This window comes from Onychostoma macrolepis, chromosome 25 (genome assembly GCF_012432095.1).
Source record: "Onychostoma macrolepis isolate SWU-2019 chromosome 25, ASM1243209v1, whole genome shotgun sequence".
In the NCBI taxonomy this organism is placed as follows: Eukaryota; Metazoa; Chordata; class Actinopteri; order Cypriniformes; family Cyprinidae; genus Onychostoma; species Onychostoma macrolepis.
This window is the reverse complement of record NC_081179.1, coordinates 2,950,379-2,965,048: the sequence shown is the minus strand read 5'-3', so window position 1 is coordinate 2,965,048 and position 14,670 is coordinate 2,950,379. Positions and strand designations below refer to the sequence as shown.

Below are 14,670 nucleotides of genomic sequence, written 5' to 3'. Positions count from 1 at the left end.
TTTCATTTTTTTCATTAATTTATTTCCCCAGACTGTTCAGGTTGCAAAGTTGTTGCTAAGATGTTCTAATTTGTTTTTAGAACAGTGTGGTTGCTAGAGTGTTCTGGGTGGATGCTAGGGTGTTACTAAAGTTAGCATGTTTTGGTTGCTAGGGAGTTGCTTAGGTTTTAAGGTTGGTTTTTGCCCAATATTATGTGGTTTCTAGGGTGTTGCTATGAAGTTGCTAAGGTGTTCTAATTTGTTTTTAGCACATTTTGGATGCTGGAGTGTTCTGGATGGTTGCTAGGGAGTTACTAAGGTGTTCATAATTTTTACCAGTGTTATGTGATTGCTTGGGTGTTGCTATGCTGTTTTTTTTTTTGTTTTTTTTTGTCCAGCATGTAAAAACCATGCATGTTTTAGCACAGTGTGGCTGCTAGTGTGTTTTGGCTGGTTGCTAGGGTGTTGCTATTCAGTTGCTAAGGTGTTATAATTGGTTTTTAGCTCATAACAAGCTTGCCTGGGTGTTTTAGCTGGTTGCTAGAGAATTGTTTAGGTGTGTAGATTGTTTTTGCCCAATGTTATTTAGTTGTTAGGGTATTGGTATGCTGTTTTTTGTCCAGCATGCCAAAACCATGCATGTTTTAGCACAATGTGGTTGCTAATGTCTTTTGTCTGGTTGTTAGGATGTTGCTATGCAGTTGCTAAGGTGTTATAATTGGTTTTTAGAACATAAAAAGTTTGAGTTTCATTTTTTTCATTAATTTATTTCCCCAGACTGTTCAGGTTGCAAAGTTGTTGCTAAGATGTTCTAATTTGTTTTTAGAACAGTGTGGTTGCTAGAGTGTTCTGGGTGGATGCTAGGGTGTTACTAAAGTTAGCATGTTTTGGTTGCTAGGGAGTTGCTTAGGTTTTAAGGTTGGTTTTTGCCCAATATTATGTGGTTTCTAGGGTGTTGCTATGAAGTTGCTAAGGTGTTCTAATTTGTTTTTAGCACATTTTGGATGCTGGAGTGTTCTGGATGGTTGCTAGGAGTTACTAAGGTGTTCATAATTTTTACCAGTGTTATGTGATTGCTTGGGTGTTGCTATGCTGTTTTTTTGTTTTTTTGTCCAGCATGTAAAAACCATGCATGTTTTAGCACAGTGTGGCTGCTAGTGTGTTTTGGCTGGTTGGTAGGGTGTTGCTATGAAGTTGCTAAGGTGTTCTAATTGGTTTTTAAGCATGTAATGTGCTTGCGAGGGTGTTTTAGCTGGTTGCTTAGGAGTTGCTACGGTGTTAAGATTGGTTTTGCCTAGAGATGCACCGATCGACTGGCCAGGGACGGAATTAGCTGATTTTCTGTATGACCGGCCTGGACCGGTGACCGCCGCTCAATCTGCCGAGTTTGAGGTCACACTTACAGCGACTGATAATGTATTTATGTTGTGCCAGAAGAGGGTTGCGCAGCCTGAGTGAGTGTGAGAGAGAGACTTGTGCAGAAATCAAAACATATGAACACAACAGCACACAGAAAGTTATAGATGCATACTGTGGTAGTAAAGAAAATGACCACAATGTTTCAACACGATTTTATACAATAGTATAGGGCTGCAACAACGAATCGATTAAATCGATAAAAATCGATTACTAAAAGCGTTGGCAACGAATTTCATAATCGATTCGTTGTGTCGCGCGACGCGGAGACGTTTGATTATTTAAAAAAAAAAAAACTTTAGTTGAGCGCGGAGCGGAGTGAACACACTCGGTCTCTCTCGCGCACGGATGCTAGCAGAGTTTGGCGCCTCATAAATAAAAAAAAAACGAGCGGAGGTAGAGGAAAGATATGGCGGAGGCAGAGAAATCCGTGCGACCCAAGTCATCCAAGGTGTGGGAGCAGGGGCGGCGTTTGCGTATGGCAGAGTATGCAGTTGCCATACCCTAGCCCAGTCAGGTGCTGTGAAAAATTATCCAAGTCGCTTATAATTCGTTTTTATTATTTTAAATCAGAGAGTTTTAAAAGTAGTAAATCAATGATAAGCATTAAAATAACTTGTCAGTAAAACTTCGTAACGCCATTGGATCATCGAGCTCTCAGCGAGACCTCGTACCTTCACCCCGCCTCCGTTCAGATTGACGCGCCGCGCACAGCCTGGAGAAGATGAGATCTCTGCTTTTTCGCAATGCAAGGGTGAATAAATAATTGGTGTTTGAATAGTACAGCGTTTTCTTTACTCAAACACTATGTCAGTAAAGGATAATGTTTTGTGTGTTCGAAGAGTGGAGAAGAATTAGTTATTTGCCGTCTATATACGTTTTAAATATCCTGTGCATTATGTGCATAAGCGCTTAATTTGAGATTTTGGCCAAGTGTATTAAACAACAAGAAAAAACTAAGCGCTCATATAGCTACAATCAAAGTTATATAACCTGTAAAGTTGATGAAAGCATAATGCACTTGCTGCTTCAGATAACAGTTACAGCCGTTCTAATGACAGACAAAACACTCCATCTCCGTCATTCTCTGGTCAAAAACATTATTAACTCCATTTGAGCTTGATTTTCATATAATGTTAAATGCAAGTGTCTGATACAATACCAACGCTAACGACGCAGTGTTGTTAAATTATTTAATTTTTGCACTCCCCAAAGTCTATATATTTGGCAGATGTAAAGCATACATGTGTATGTTTTTGTGTTAGTCCATTTTATTTTATTTTATTATTATTATAACAGCTCAGGGATGTTCAAGGAGCAACATGTTTGTGCACTTTCTAAAGATTTTAGTTCTGTTTTTGAATAAAGGGTTGGAAATGAATGCTTTTTTTTTTTTTATCCGATTCATCGATTAATCGAAAAAATAATCGACAGATTAATCGATTATTAAAATAATCGTTAGTTGCAGCCCTACAATAGTATTTCAATTAACAAGAAGTTAAAATTAAGTTACTTACATTTTAGACACAATATTGACAATATTTTGCAGATGAAAATAGTTCCAATCAAAGCCACAGCAGAACCGTTGTGTGTCGCAACACATGTCAGTGTTTCGTTACTGAATGAATCCACGTTTTTGAACGAATCAAGTGAGTCAATGATTCATTAACCCATTCATAAAGACAGTAGTCACTTGCCTCGCTTCTGAATGAATTAGCCGTTTGAACGAATCTGTTGAATGAAGGACTAAATGACTCACTCATTCAAACATCATTTGCCGCCACCTACTGGTTTGGTTTCATATTTAAAACTATCATCCCAACATTTCTTATTTGTATGTTTAAAAAATATTTAAAACATTAATCTTATAAAATTCTTCATGCACTCAAAATTTTACATTGTAAATGCATTTATGGCATCTCAACTTTATCAAACAGTCTGTGTAAATACAGCTAATGCCACTTCAGATGCAGCTTCTGTGTTTCCTGCAGTGCAAAGGAGTTTGTTGATACTGATTTTATTTGAATGGTAACAGCTCTATAGTTTCTTATTATTCTAACTGACTTAATTGAAACAATGTAAGAATTTGATGTGAAAGATGACACATTTAATAAGGTTAGTGAAAAAATTACAATGTAAGAAACATAGTGGGAAATGACATCTGTTTTGTTGTGTACAGCAACTCCTTGCAGTTTTGTTATAGAAATTGTTATTTCTAGTCACAGAGCACTTTATTTTGAGAGTTGTTTAAGTGAGAGAACATCTGTAACTTTGTCCATATTGGGGGAATTGTAATGTTTAATCATTTTAAATCATTTTATTTTTTCATTAAAAAAAAAGTATAGATTTTTCTTTGTAAATGCTGTCAATTATAGTATTTAAAATGAAAATCTGAATCTGCAAAAATCAGTATCGGCAGGTCACACTTACAAAAAAATCAGAAATCGGAATCGGCCAAGAAAATTGCAATTAGTGCATCTCTAGGTTTGCCTAATGTTTTGATCACTTTAAGTAACAGCACACCTCTTTAGAAAGACAGCTTTTGATAAGAGAGTTTGGCTCTTCTGAGATCATCAGAGATCACTGTTATCAGTTTGTTTATTTCTCGTGATTGTTGAGCTGATGTACTGTGAATGTCCTCCTACGTTTGCTCCATGTGTCACGTTAAATAAAACTCCAGATGTGTGTGTGAGCGGAACCTGCTAGCCGTTCCAGCAGCAGCAGCGGAGGGCCAGATGTACCTCACTGTGTTTCTTGTGGTGGGTTTGTAAGGTGCTCTGGCAGGAGAATTCAGCACTTTGGACAGCACCTTGGCTTTTCTTTCTCACACTCTGAGAAACATCTGCGGCCGCTGGTTAACAGCTGCAGCCTTTTCCCCAAAGGTGTACAGAAACACTATTCAGCAGCTGGGATGAAACCAGCTTATTGCACATTTTTCATCTTCGGAAGCTTCACAGAAATCTGTACTAATCATACATTCTCATTTGAAATTGCTTATTAAAATATTACTATTATATTACTATATCATGGAAGTATTCAACTTATATGTAGGTAGTGCTGACAGTATTTGTTTATTATCTCTGTTTCGTTCGGCTCTGGTTTACTTGTGTGTGTGTGGTTCTTTTGAAAATCTAATAAAAAGAAAATAAAAAGAAAAAATATATCTATTATTCCATACCACTCCATTTTCATTTTTAATGATTATATAAAGATTCCAAATCATGTTTTCCCTGAAGATATTGAGTATCTGAACACCTCAACTGATTTTGTTGCTCATATTATTTATGAGTGTCTAACAGTGTAGATAGCAAATTTTGCTTCTTTTTTAAAATAAAACATCAGTGTTGTTTGCACATGCAAATGTCGCTGCCATTATATTAGGTGTTCTGGCTGGTTGCCAGGGTGTTACCATGCAGTTGCTAAGTTGTACTAATTTGTTTTTAGCATAATGTTATGTAAGAGTGTTGCTATGCAGTTCCTAAGTTGTTGTGATTTTTCTTTTAACACAATGTGATGTGTTTGCCAGGGTGTTCTGGCTGGATGCTAAGATATCTTCATTTGTTTTAGCACAATGTCCTTGCTAGGGTGTTGCTGTTATGTGGTTTCCAGGGTGTTCTGGCTGGTTGTTAAGGCGTACTAATTTGTTTTTAGCACAGCGTGTTTGCTAGAGTGTTCTGGCTGGTTGCTATGCAGTTTCTAAAGCCTCGTTCAGACTGTCAGCCCAAATCTGATTTTTGTGCAAATCCGATTGAAATCCGATCATGTTTAAATAGTCTGAACGGCAACGAACTACATGAAATCCGATTTGTGCAAATCCATTTGAAGCTAAATTCGTATGTGGTTTGGAATCCTATTCAAATCGCATTTCTGGAAATCCACCCAGTTTTATATCAAGGTGATGTAAAGCTGCTTTGACACAATTTGCATTGTTAAAAGTGCTATACAAATAATAGTGACTTGACTTGACTTGAATCTCTGCATCACATGAATAAAAAATGTAAAAAGAGAAAAAAGAATTAGAGAGAATCAATAAATTATGAATAATTTACTACCATTGTGTGAATAATCTGTAAATATGTAATCCATCCAAGTAACTGTAATCTGATTATGAGCATTTAAAACATAATATAATCATCTAATTACAAGTACTTAAAGGGTTAGTTTACCCAAAAATTATAATTAGCCCATGTTTTACTCACCCTCAAAGCATCCTAGGTGTACATTACTTTCTTCTTTCAGATCAATCCAATGGGAGTTATGTTAAAAATTATTCTGGCTCTTCCAAGTGTTAGAATGTGAGTAGGCGGGTGTTTTTGTTTAACAGTCCAAAAGTAATCAAATAAAGTGCGCGCATCCATAATAAAACATGCCTCAGACGGCCCCGGGGAGTGAATAAAGGCCTCCTGTAGCGAATCCATGTCTTTTTGTAAGAAAAATATCCATATTTAAAATGTTATAAATACTTTTTCTCACTTCTGCTGACTTCTGTACGCGGAAGCCATTCTGGCGGATGACATAGGACGTATGCATCGTGCGCGCGCCTCTGAGATATGCTAGTCTCGTGAGTTTGTTTAAAAAAACACCAAAAACACCCTCCTACTCCCATTCTAACACTTAGAAGAGCCAGGGTAATTTTTAATATAACTCTGATTGGATTCGTCTGAAAGAAGAAAGTCATATACACCTAGGATGCTTTGAGGGTGAGTAAAACATGGGCTAATTTTAATTTTTTGGTGAACTAACCCTTTAATTCTGATTACTGATTCCAGATTACATGTAATCAGTTACTACACAGCACAACCACAAAATGTTGATTTTGCTAGTTTGTGCATGCAAATTTGTTGGTGATCGAGTTCTGTTGAGCAGATGTCACAGCCTGTTCCCTCTTCCCCCCAGGCAGCAGGGAGGCGGCATTCACCTACGCCATCACCGCCGCTGGGGTCGCCCACGCCGTGACGGCCGCATGCAGCCAGGGCAACATGAGCCACTGCGGCTGCGACAGGGAGAAACAGGGCTACTACAACCAGGAGGAGGGCTGGAAATGGGGCGGATGCTCCGCGGACATCAAATACGGCATCGAGTTCTCCCGGAAGTTCGTGGACGCCCGGGAGATTAAAAAAAATGCCCGACGGCTGATGAATCTTCATAACAACGAAGCTGGCCGAAAGGTGAGGCTTTTTTCTGCACAAGCTAAAAAATTTAGATTCGACATTTAGCAACGTTGTTTCTGCAAGACTGCCAGACCATTCATCCAAAAGTTTTGTTTGACTGCACGGCTGGGAGAAGCATCCAGACAATGCTTCTTAATCTGTTTAGGCTTCAGAAGCTGTTTGAAGAACTTTGGAGCTTGGAAGAGTTTTTGCCTTGAAGAAACAAATAAAATCTTCGGGGAAAAGTTCTTATGCATTCATTTGTTATTTCTCAAGAGCATTTTAATTTGACAATCTTGCAGAAACATTTATCCATTTTGTTTGACTGCACGGTTGGGAAAATCTTCCAGACAATGCTACTTAATCTGTTTTAGATGTCAGAGGCTTTAAAACGTTGAAGCTTGGAAGCGCCTTTTGGCCGCCGTTTAGTTGAAGAAACAAATAACGAATTCTTCAGAAATGTATCCATTAATTCATGCTGAAAAGACAAATGCATTTAGACTTCGATGTCATTTTTTTCAGCTTAAAGAGCGTTTCAGAGTTTGGCACTGCGAAGATGTGCGGTGTGGCTCATCTTGATGGTCCTCCAAAACAGTTTGCCATATTGTGGGTGGCACAGTTCGTTCTTCCTATGTAAAACAGGTGTTTCAGGTGGCATCTAAAACGATTCCCCCACCGAGCAACCCAAAGCGAGCTTCATCACTCCGCAACAGTCAGTCGTTTTCAGCAACTCGTTTCGCTTCAGCCAATTACTGCGTGTTTTCTCGGTTCCCGCCTTGATCCCGGTTCAAGCTCGGTTTGGCCGCTCGCCGCTCTGGCCATGTTTGTTTGTTTGATAGCTGTTAGTCATCCAAGAACACAAAACAACATGCACTGAAACAGCAGAACCGCATGCACTCCGGTGACAAATGGATCTAATTAATAACACAGGGCTTTATGGTGTGAGCGAGCCTGAGCCGAGTCGGGACTGAGCCCCAGGATCGCGGTTGCCAGTTGGAGCCTGGCCAATCCCATCGCGGGCCGCTGCATGGAATCATCAAGTCTAAAGCCTGTAACAGGATATTATTGCGAGTCTTTCTGCAGCACTGAAAACACAGCCCTCGCTCCATTGAGTCAGGCTTTTTTCTTGTCTTTTATAGAGGACCCACAATGGCACTCGTGGAGCCATAGCATCATAGGGTAAGGGGGGACGGGACGTACCATATGACTCTGGATGGGGGAAGATGGAAGTTGCCGCTCTGGAATTTCAATTGCTATCATACGTGTATGTGGTTGGAGCGAGCCGAGGGCCAAAACTGGTCCACATTAGCGCTGTGGATGTAAGCGTATCCAGGCAAATGTAAACAGCGCTGCGGGCCTTCGGACGGCTTGTGAAGTAACACATCGTTCATTTTGAAACGCCATTGCCTGCGGGCATACGCTAGCTCGTTGTATGTTGAATCAACGGTAGTCATGAATGTATTTCTCTGCAAAATCAACATTGATGCATTGAAGCCATGTGGAACTGATTTCAACATCGTACGGGTGTTCAGATAATCAGTGTTTTACAAGGGAACAATTTGTTAATTGGTTAAGTAATGGCTGAAAATCCAGTTTACATTTTATGAAATATGATTACTGCATGGCAGAATTAAAACATTCTACTTGTTATTACATTTATATTTAGTCATATAGCAGACGCTTTTATCCAAAGCGACCAGAATCAACAAAAGAGCAATAATAAGCAAGAGCTATGACAAGTCTCAGTTAGCCTAACACAGTACATGCAGCAAGGTTTTTTTTTTGTTTTTGTTAATTATATAATAGATTAAAAAACAGCTAGATTGAATATAAAAAGAAGTGTTAGAGGTCTTTTTTCATTAATGGTTTCAAAACCTAGTGAGCTGCCTAGCTTTAGATACTATGTAATGTTTTTTATTTTTTTATTTTGACAATGCATGTTTTAAATAAATAATGTTAAAAGTAAAATAAAAATAATACTAAATATAAATAAAGTAATATGAAAAAGAAGTATATAATTATTTTATTTTATTACTTTATTTTAAAATAATATTAATATTTTATTTTATGTAAAATATAAAACTATACACACACACACACCATCTATATATGTATGCAACGCAAAAATGTATATTACAAATGCATGTTTTTCATGGACTTTTCATAAACTTTTATAGACATTATGCCTCTCAATGCAGTCTTTAAAAAAAGTATTATGCCTTGTAATGCATGCAGTCTCTCTCTGTGTGTGTGTGTGTGTGTGTGTGTGTGATGCCTTACAATCTTACAATGCCATTTATTTGGCCAGCTCAATAGGTTTTAAAACAAGTACATTTTTAAAATGTAAAATTATAATGCAATAATATATTTATTCTGTTCATTTTTAGCATAATTCAATTAGAGGCCAATTAGGAACCTTTTTTTTTTTTTTTTTTATTAAAATGGAAAACTGGCAGCCTTCATATGAGTCATAGGAAAAGGCCAGGAAGTACAAAACTTCACTGTAGACTTTTATAAATGTCTTGCCAGAACAATCCTTCCGACCTCTTTTGTTATTGCACAGACCCTGTTGAAATCGAGATCTCCCAACCGACTTTTACTGTCAATGGCCTCGCGTGGGTCAAGACGGTTTTGTGGGATTGATCAATTAGTTTACATGTGTTTTCCAGGGAAATGATAATTGCTTTTGGTGAGGAGTTGTGCCAGACAGAGAAAAAGGTCTGGAAAAATTCTTTCAGCATTTCATACAGTATTGATATCCAATGTTAATCTAAAAATAAAGCATCTCCTTTTCTTTGCAGTACACTCTAGATGTGTGCTTGATGATTTGAACCCTTTCTTCATCTGTAATGCAGGTTTCTTCCGCTTTCTTTCCATTTGATGACGTTTGGTAGCTTCACTGCTGTGAAAGATCTGCAATGCATTAAATAGCTCAATAATCCACTTCTAACTGGGAGTATCATGGTGTTTGGTTATAGGAGATTTATATTTATTTTTCCTGCTCATAGATGTGGTGTGCAGGAAGGTAGAGAGAATTACAGAGTAGGTTTGATGGGTAACTGGCAGAGAGCTGCTGGTGCGGATCAGCAGCGAGCGTCTGAAGTCTCCGGCAGTATTAATGTAGCACATTAGATCGTCTCTACGCCAGCATATGGTTTTTCCACTGCATGTACGTTGCTTGTCTTCCAAACAGCCCAGTGCAAACCATAAAAAGGCTGATTTCCGAAAGCCGTTAGAATGTGCTGTGTTTTAGTGTTCAGAATAGCGTACTCTTTCTGAAGTATGTTGACCGTGCATCGTTTGTGACAGATACTGTGTCCTGCAAAGCAATGTGGCCACCTTATTTGTCCTTTTTCAGTGTGATGAGTTACTAATAATCATTTAACCTGTGATTTTTGACGTTGCATTATTTGTCTGTCGACCGTAGAGATGTTTTGCATTTGAAAATGCAAAAGAATTGTTTATTTTCGAGATGTGCCTGTCATGGAATGTGATGAGGTCCTGTGACTCTGCGTAGAGATATGACAACAATGAACTACTACATTTACCATTACATTATGCATTATGCAATATACTATTTTTAAAACATTAGACAGAATAACAAAAAACTGTACGCTAGTACTTTATATTGGATATCAAGTGGTGACCAACACAGCACACCAGAGTTGTATAATTGTACAATAGGACTGTAATTGTAGAAAACGAACACAAATAAATAACATGACACTGATTAACAGAGATCATATAATACATATTGGCCCGGTTTCACAGACAGGGCTTAGACTAAACCAGGATTAGGCCATAGTTCAATTAGGCCATTTAAGTCATTTTTATAAACGTGCCTTAGAAAAAAACATTACTGGTGTGCATCTCGAGACAAAACAAAGGCACTGATATATTTTAAGATCAATCAGTGCAAGTTTCTTTCAGTTGAAACTGCTCAGACTAACATTTTAGTCTGGGACTAGGCTTAAGCCTTGTCTGTGAAACCGGGGGATTATATTTTATACTATCAGATATAGATCAAATATATTAAATCTAAATATTTAATGTATTATACATTATATAAAATATTATATAAAAGTATTTATTTAAAGATATTACTTAAATATATAAAATATTCCGTTAATTATAAATATTTAGTATGCTAATATATGAAATACTATATACAAGTAATAAATAAACATTATATTACTGTATATAGAACCTTAAAAATGCAGCATGCAGTAAGCTAGTATTGTATAAAATATGTATTAAATTATTTAATAACTATTAATAATTTAATTAATATGCTATATTAATTAATATAATATATTAACATATTAATATCTATTTTGTTATTAAAAACTAAACTAAATAAAATTGAACAAGACATTGATGAAACGCCTGAAATTTTTATCCAATTATATTACATTATATTATATTATATTATTTAATATGATGTAATAAATATTATACTATGAAATATATTTTATAATAAAATATTACTTACACTATAAATTACTTATAATTATTTATATTATGATATATAATTTTTGAAACATTATACAGTAAGTAGTAACTACAGACTGCAAGCTATGTGACATGTGAAGTTGAATCATGTGTGACCCTGGAGCACAAAAGCAGTCATAAGCAGCACAGGTATATTTGTAGCAATAGCCAAAAATCATTAGGATATTCAGTAAAGATCATGTTCCATGAAGATATTTTGTAAATCTCCTACCATAAATATATCAAAACTTAATTTTTGATTAGTAATATGCATTGCTAAGAACTTCATTTGGTCAACTTTAAAGGCGATTTTCTCAATATTTTTTGCACCCTCAGATTCCAGATTTTCAAATAGTTGTATCTCGGCCAAATATTGTCCGATCCTAACAAACCATACATCAACGGAAAGCTTATGAATGATGAAAAAATGAAACTGACCCTTATGACTGGTTTTGTGGTCCATTGTCACATATAGTTTATGTAAATGGCACTCTAACGAGACTCGTACTGTTTCCCGCAGGTTCTGGAGGAGCGGATGAAGCTGGAATGCAAGTGTCACGGCGTGTCGGGCTCCTGCACCACCAAAACCTGCTGGACCACGCTCCCCAAGTTCCGCGAGATCGGCTACGTCCTGAAGGACAAGTACAACAAAGCGGTGCACGTGGAGGTGGTCCGCGCCTCACGCCTGCGGCAGCCCACTTTCCTCAAGGTGAAGAAGGCGCACGGTTACCAGAAGCCCTTAGAAACGGACCTGGTCTACATCGAGCGCTCGCCCAACTACTGCGAAGAGGACGCCAAAACGGGCAGCGTGGGGACGCAGGGGCGGCTGTGCAACCGGACATCGCCGCACACGGACGGTTGTGACCTCATGTGCTGTGGGCGGGGCTACAACACGCATCAGTACACCAAAGTGTGGCAATGCAACTGTAAATTCCAGTGGTGCTGTTTTGTGAAATGCAACACCTGTAGCGAGAGGACGGAGGTGTTCACCTGCAAATGAATCGCTCGGCTCGTTTTGCACAGCAGAATGTATATTTGCTTTAACACAGAGTTAAAATACTAAACTCTATCGGTAGGTACGAGCCCGGAGGTACGTGCACTGACTCGCGCTAAAGGACTGCAGGATGCCAGCCGTGCATGCTGGGATTCGTAGTGTGGGACTCGGCATCGTCTCAAAACGCCACGGAGGAACTCGTTGAGTTGTGTTTAAGGAGCTCAGTGCAAATCGAGGATGTATAAATGCCAACTGGAACCTGGTAGAGTATGTTAGTTATCCAGTCACACTGGATCTGTCTGTTTGAACACTGAAAATAAATTATTATATATTATATGTCATAGTCTCCTAAGGAACCGAAGCGCTAACGGGTAGAAATGTGTTCTTTTGTACTAAGTGTAAACCGAGAGAAAGACTTTGTAGAAGCTCGTGACTGAAAACGTCTTATAGAGGGAAGGAAAAAGGCCCGTGTTTTCCAACAGGAACGTTTGATGGCTAATGATGTGTTGACTTCCGAAACCACTGTCGATTTTTTTTTTTTTTTTGGTCAGCTAACGTATGTAAACATGGGTTCATCTTTGCTGTAATCTAGCTGTAGTTCTCAGTAAGGTATGCGATAGACGTTCGGGCCACTTTTCTTTTTCCGACTTTGCTAAACCAGTCTCTACGATTCAAAGATCCTTCCTCAGTTCATGAAATGTGGAACGAGTATATTTCTGGATATGTTACAGAGTGCTGCACTGATATTTTTTCTATTCAGATACGATGCAATTAAAAGTAAAATAAATATCAAGTTGACTGACATCTGGGATGTTTTTGCAGGGGAAAAATAACTCTTTGGGAATCTGGGTCGCATATGTTATATAATATATTGTATACTATATAAAAACTTTTACATAACATGTTATATAAGACAATATGTAATATTTTAGATTTAAATTTATAGAATATTTTATATCAGTATTTATTATGTTATATATATTTTTGATCTATATAATTTAATATATTTGATGTTTTATATATATATATATATATATATATATATATATATATATATATATATAAAATATTTTATTAGTATTTCTTAATATGTAACCTTTTATATATAATAAATATTACATAAAATATATTATATTGCATAATGTTTTATATTAGTATTAACAAGTAAGACAACTGTAATTTGCATTACAATAACAGAGTTTGGACATCAAATACAAAACATCTGGGAAGTAGTTTCTCTTCTCAATTTTAAAAGTTAACAAATCTATTGACTTTTCTGTCCTAATTATGCAGTTATATGATGAATTGCTTTTTATTTTTTGCATTTACTATAGCATTGTTTTGTTCCTGCTGGTTGATTGCTTTCTAAATTAATGGGGGTTTTTTTATGCAAAAGTCCATTTATGAAAAGGTTTAAACTATGTTTGATCCCAAACATTGGTGTTTTCAAGCGCACATGACATCAGTATGAATCCCAACTCGTTTCCTGTATTTCAGAAGCCTGAAAACCCATTAAACACACATCACCTCTCAACATAATGATCGTTAAACCCGAAAAGAATAGACTCGTCGCCATTTCCCCATTATAAATGACAAGAAGAATTGTGCTGGTGGCTTTTTATGCTTGTTTCCTGGCCGTGTCAGGGACAGCTTTCCACTTCCATGTCTTCGAAGCCCATTTGGGAAAGTTGCCTAAAACGAGGCAGTGATATTCGCTGTGACTCATATTTGAGGCCGCGCTTCCAAAGGCCGGAAATTGTGCCCGTATTGCGCAGTTCCAGTCACTCTTAATCTTAATAGGGCATGAGGAGGAAACATACATCATTAGATATCATAGTTAAATCAAGCGAGCAGCTCGCCCATCCAGCCTTTCTTTACGTTTGTGAGGAAAACACATGTTTATAATATCTTGTGGTCCGTTCGCTTGATTGTGGCATGTGTGGAGTTATCTTTGGAATTAAAGGGAAAAAAACAAGAGGGTTTAGGTTGATTTGCTCTTGTACTGCGGTAGATATTATGCTCTTTCATAGCGCTTCAGTGCATGGGACTTTGTCTCAGATGTTTTAACTAAAATTCCTTAGGAAAAATGAAAAAGTATAGAGCTTAGAGCTATAAAATGAATATGGATTTGATGAGAAATGATTGAGATCTGTTTGATTGCAGACTTTGGGATTTAAGACTGACATTTGGGATGTTTTTACAGAGAAAATTGTACAAGAATTAAACAAAAATTCTATATATTTAAAATATATTGCAATAAAATATTACCAAAAAAAAAAAAAATATATATATATATATATATATATAAGCAAATTGGAGCACAGTTTGAGACAATGTTGAGAAGTCTTCTGAAACTAGAGGAGAAACGTCTCCATTTGTTCTCTATATTGTGTCATTACTGTCTAGGCAAAACATTTGAGATATTAAATAGATTTCATTTATGATTTTTTTTTTTTCTTTTTCACTCATATATACACACATTACTATCTGGAAAATCTGAAAACAATCCACTTTTTAGGTAAATTTGGGGTTACTGCAGAGAAAAATCGGTTCTCAGAATTGTATAATTATACAATTTTAAAAAATCAATAAAATCAATATTAAATTAAATAGTCAATAAAAATTTTGGGGGAAAAAAAA

The 14,670-nt window shown here is 36.9% G+C and overlaps 1 protein-coding gene across 2 annotated transcripts in view; it reads left to right on the top strand.

Annotated features, from left to right (window-relative positions):
- wnt7bb (wingless-type MMTV integration site family, member 7Bb) overlaps window positions 1-12,869 on the top strand; it is a 48,537-nt gene extending 35,668 nt beyond the window's left edge. For both annotated transcript variants that reach the window (XM_058767487.1, XM_058767486.1), the window contains exons 3-4: window positions 6,292-6,563; window positions 11,557-12,869. In XM_058767487.1, the coding sequence (XP_058623470.1) occupies window positions 6,292-6,563; window positions 11,557-12,036 (752 nt within the window). In that variant the 3' untranslated portion in view covers window positions 12,037-12,869. The remainder of the gene's footprint in view (window positions 1-6,291; window positions 6,564-11,556) is intronic.
- Window positions 12,870-14,670: the final 1,801 nt, after the last annotated feature.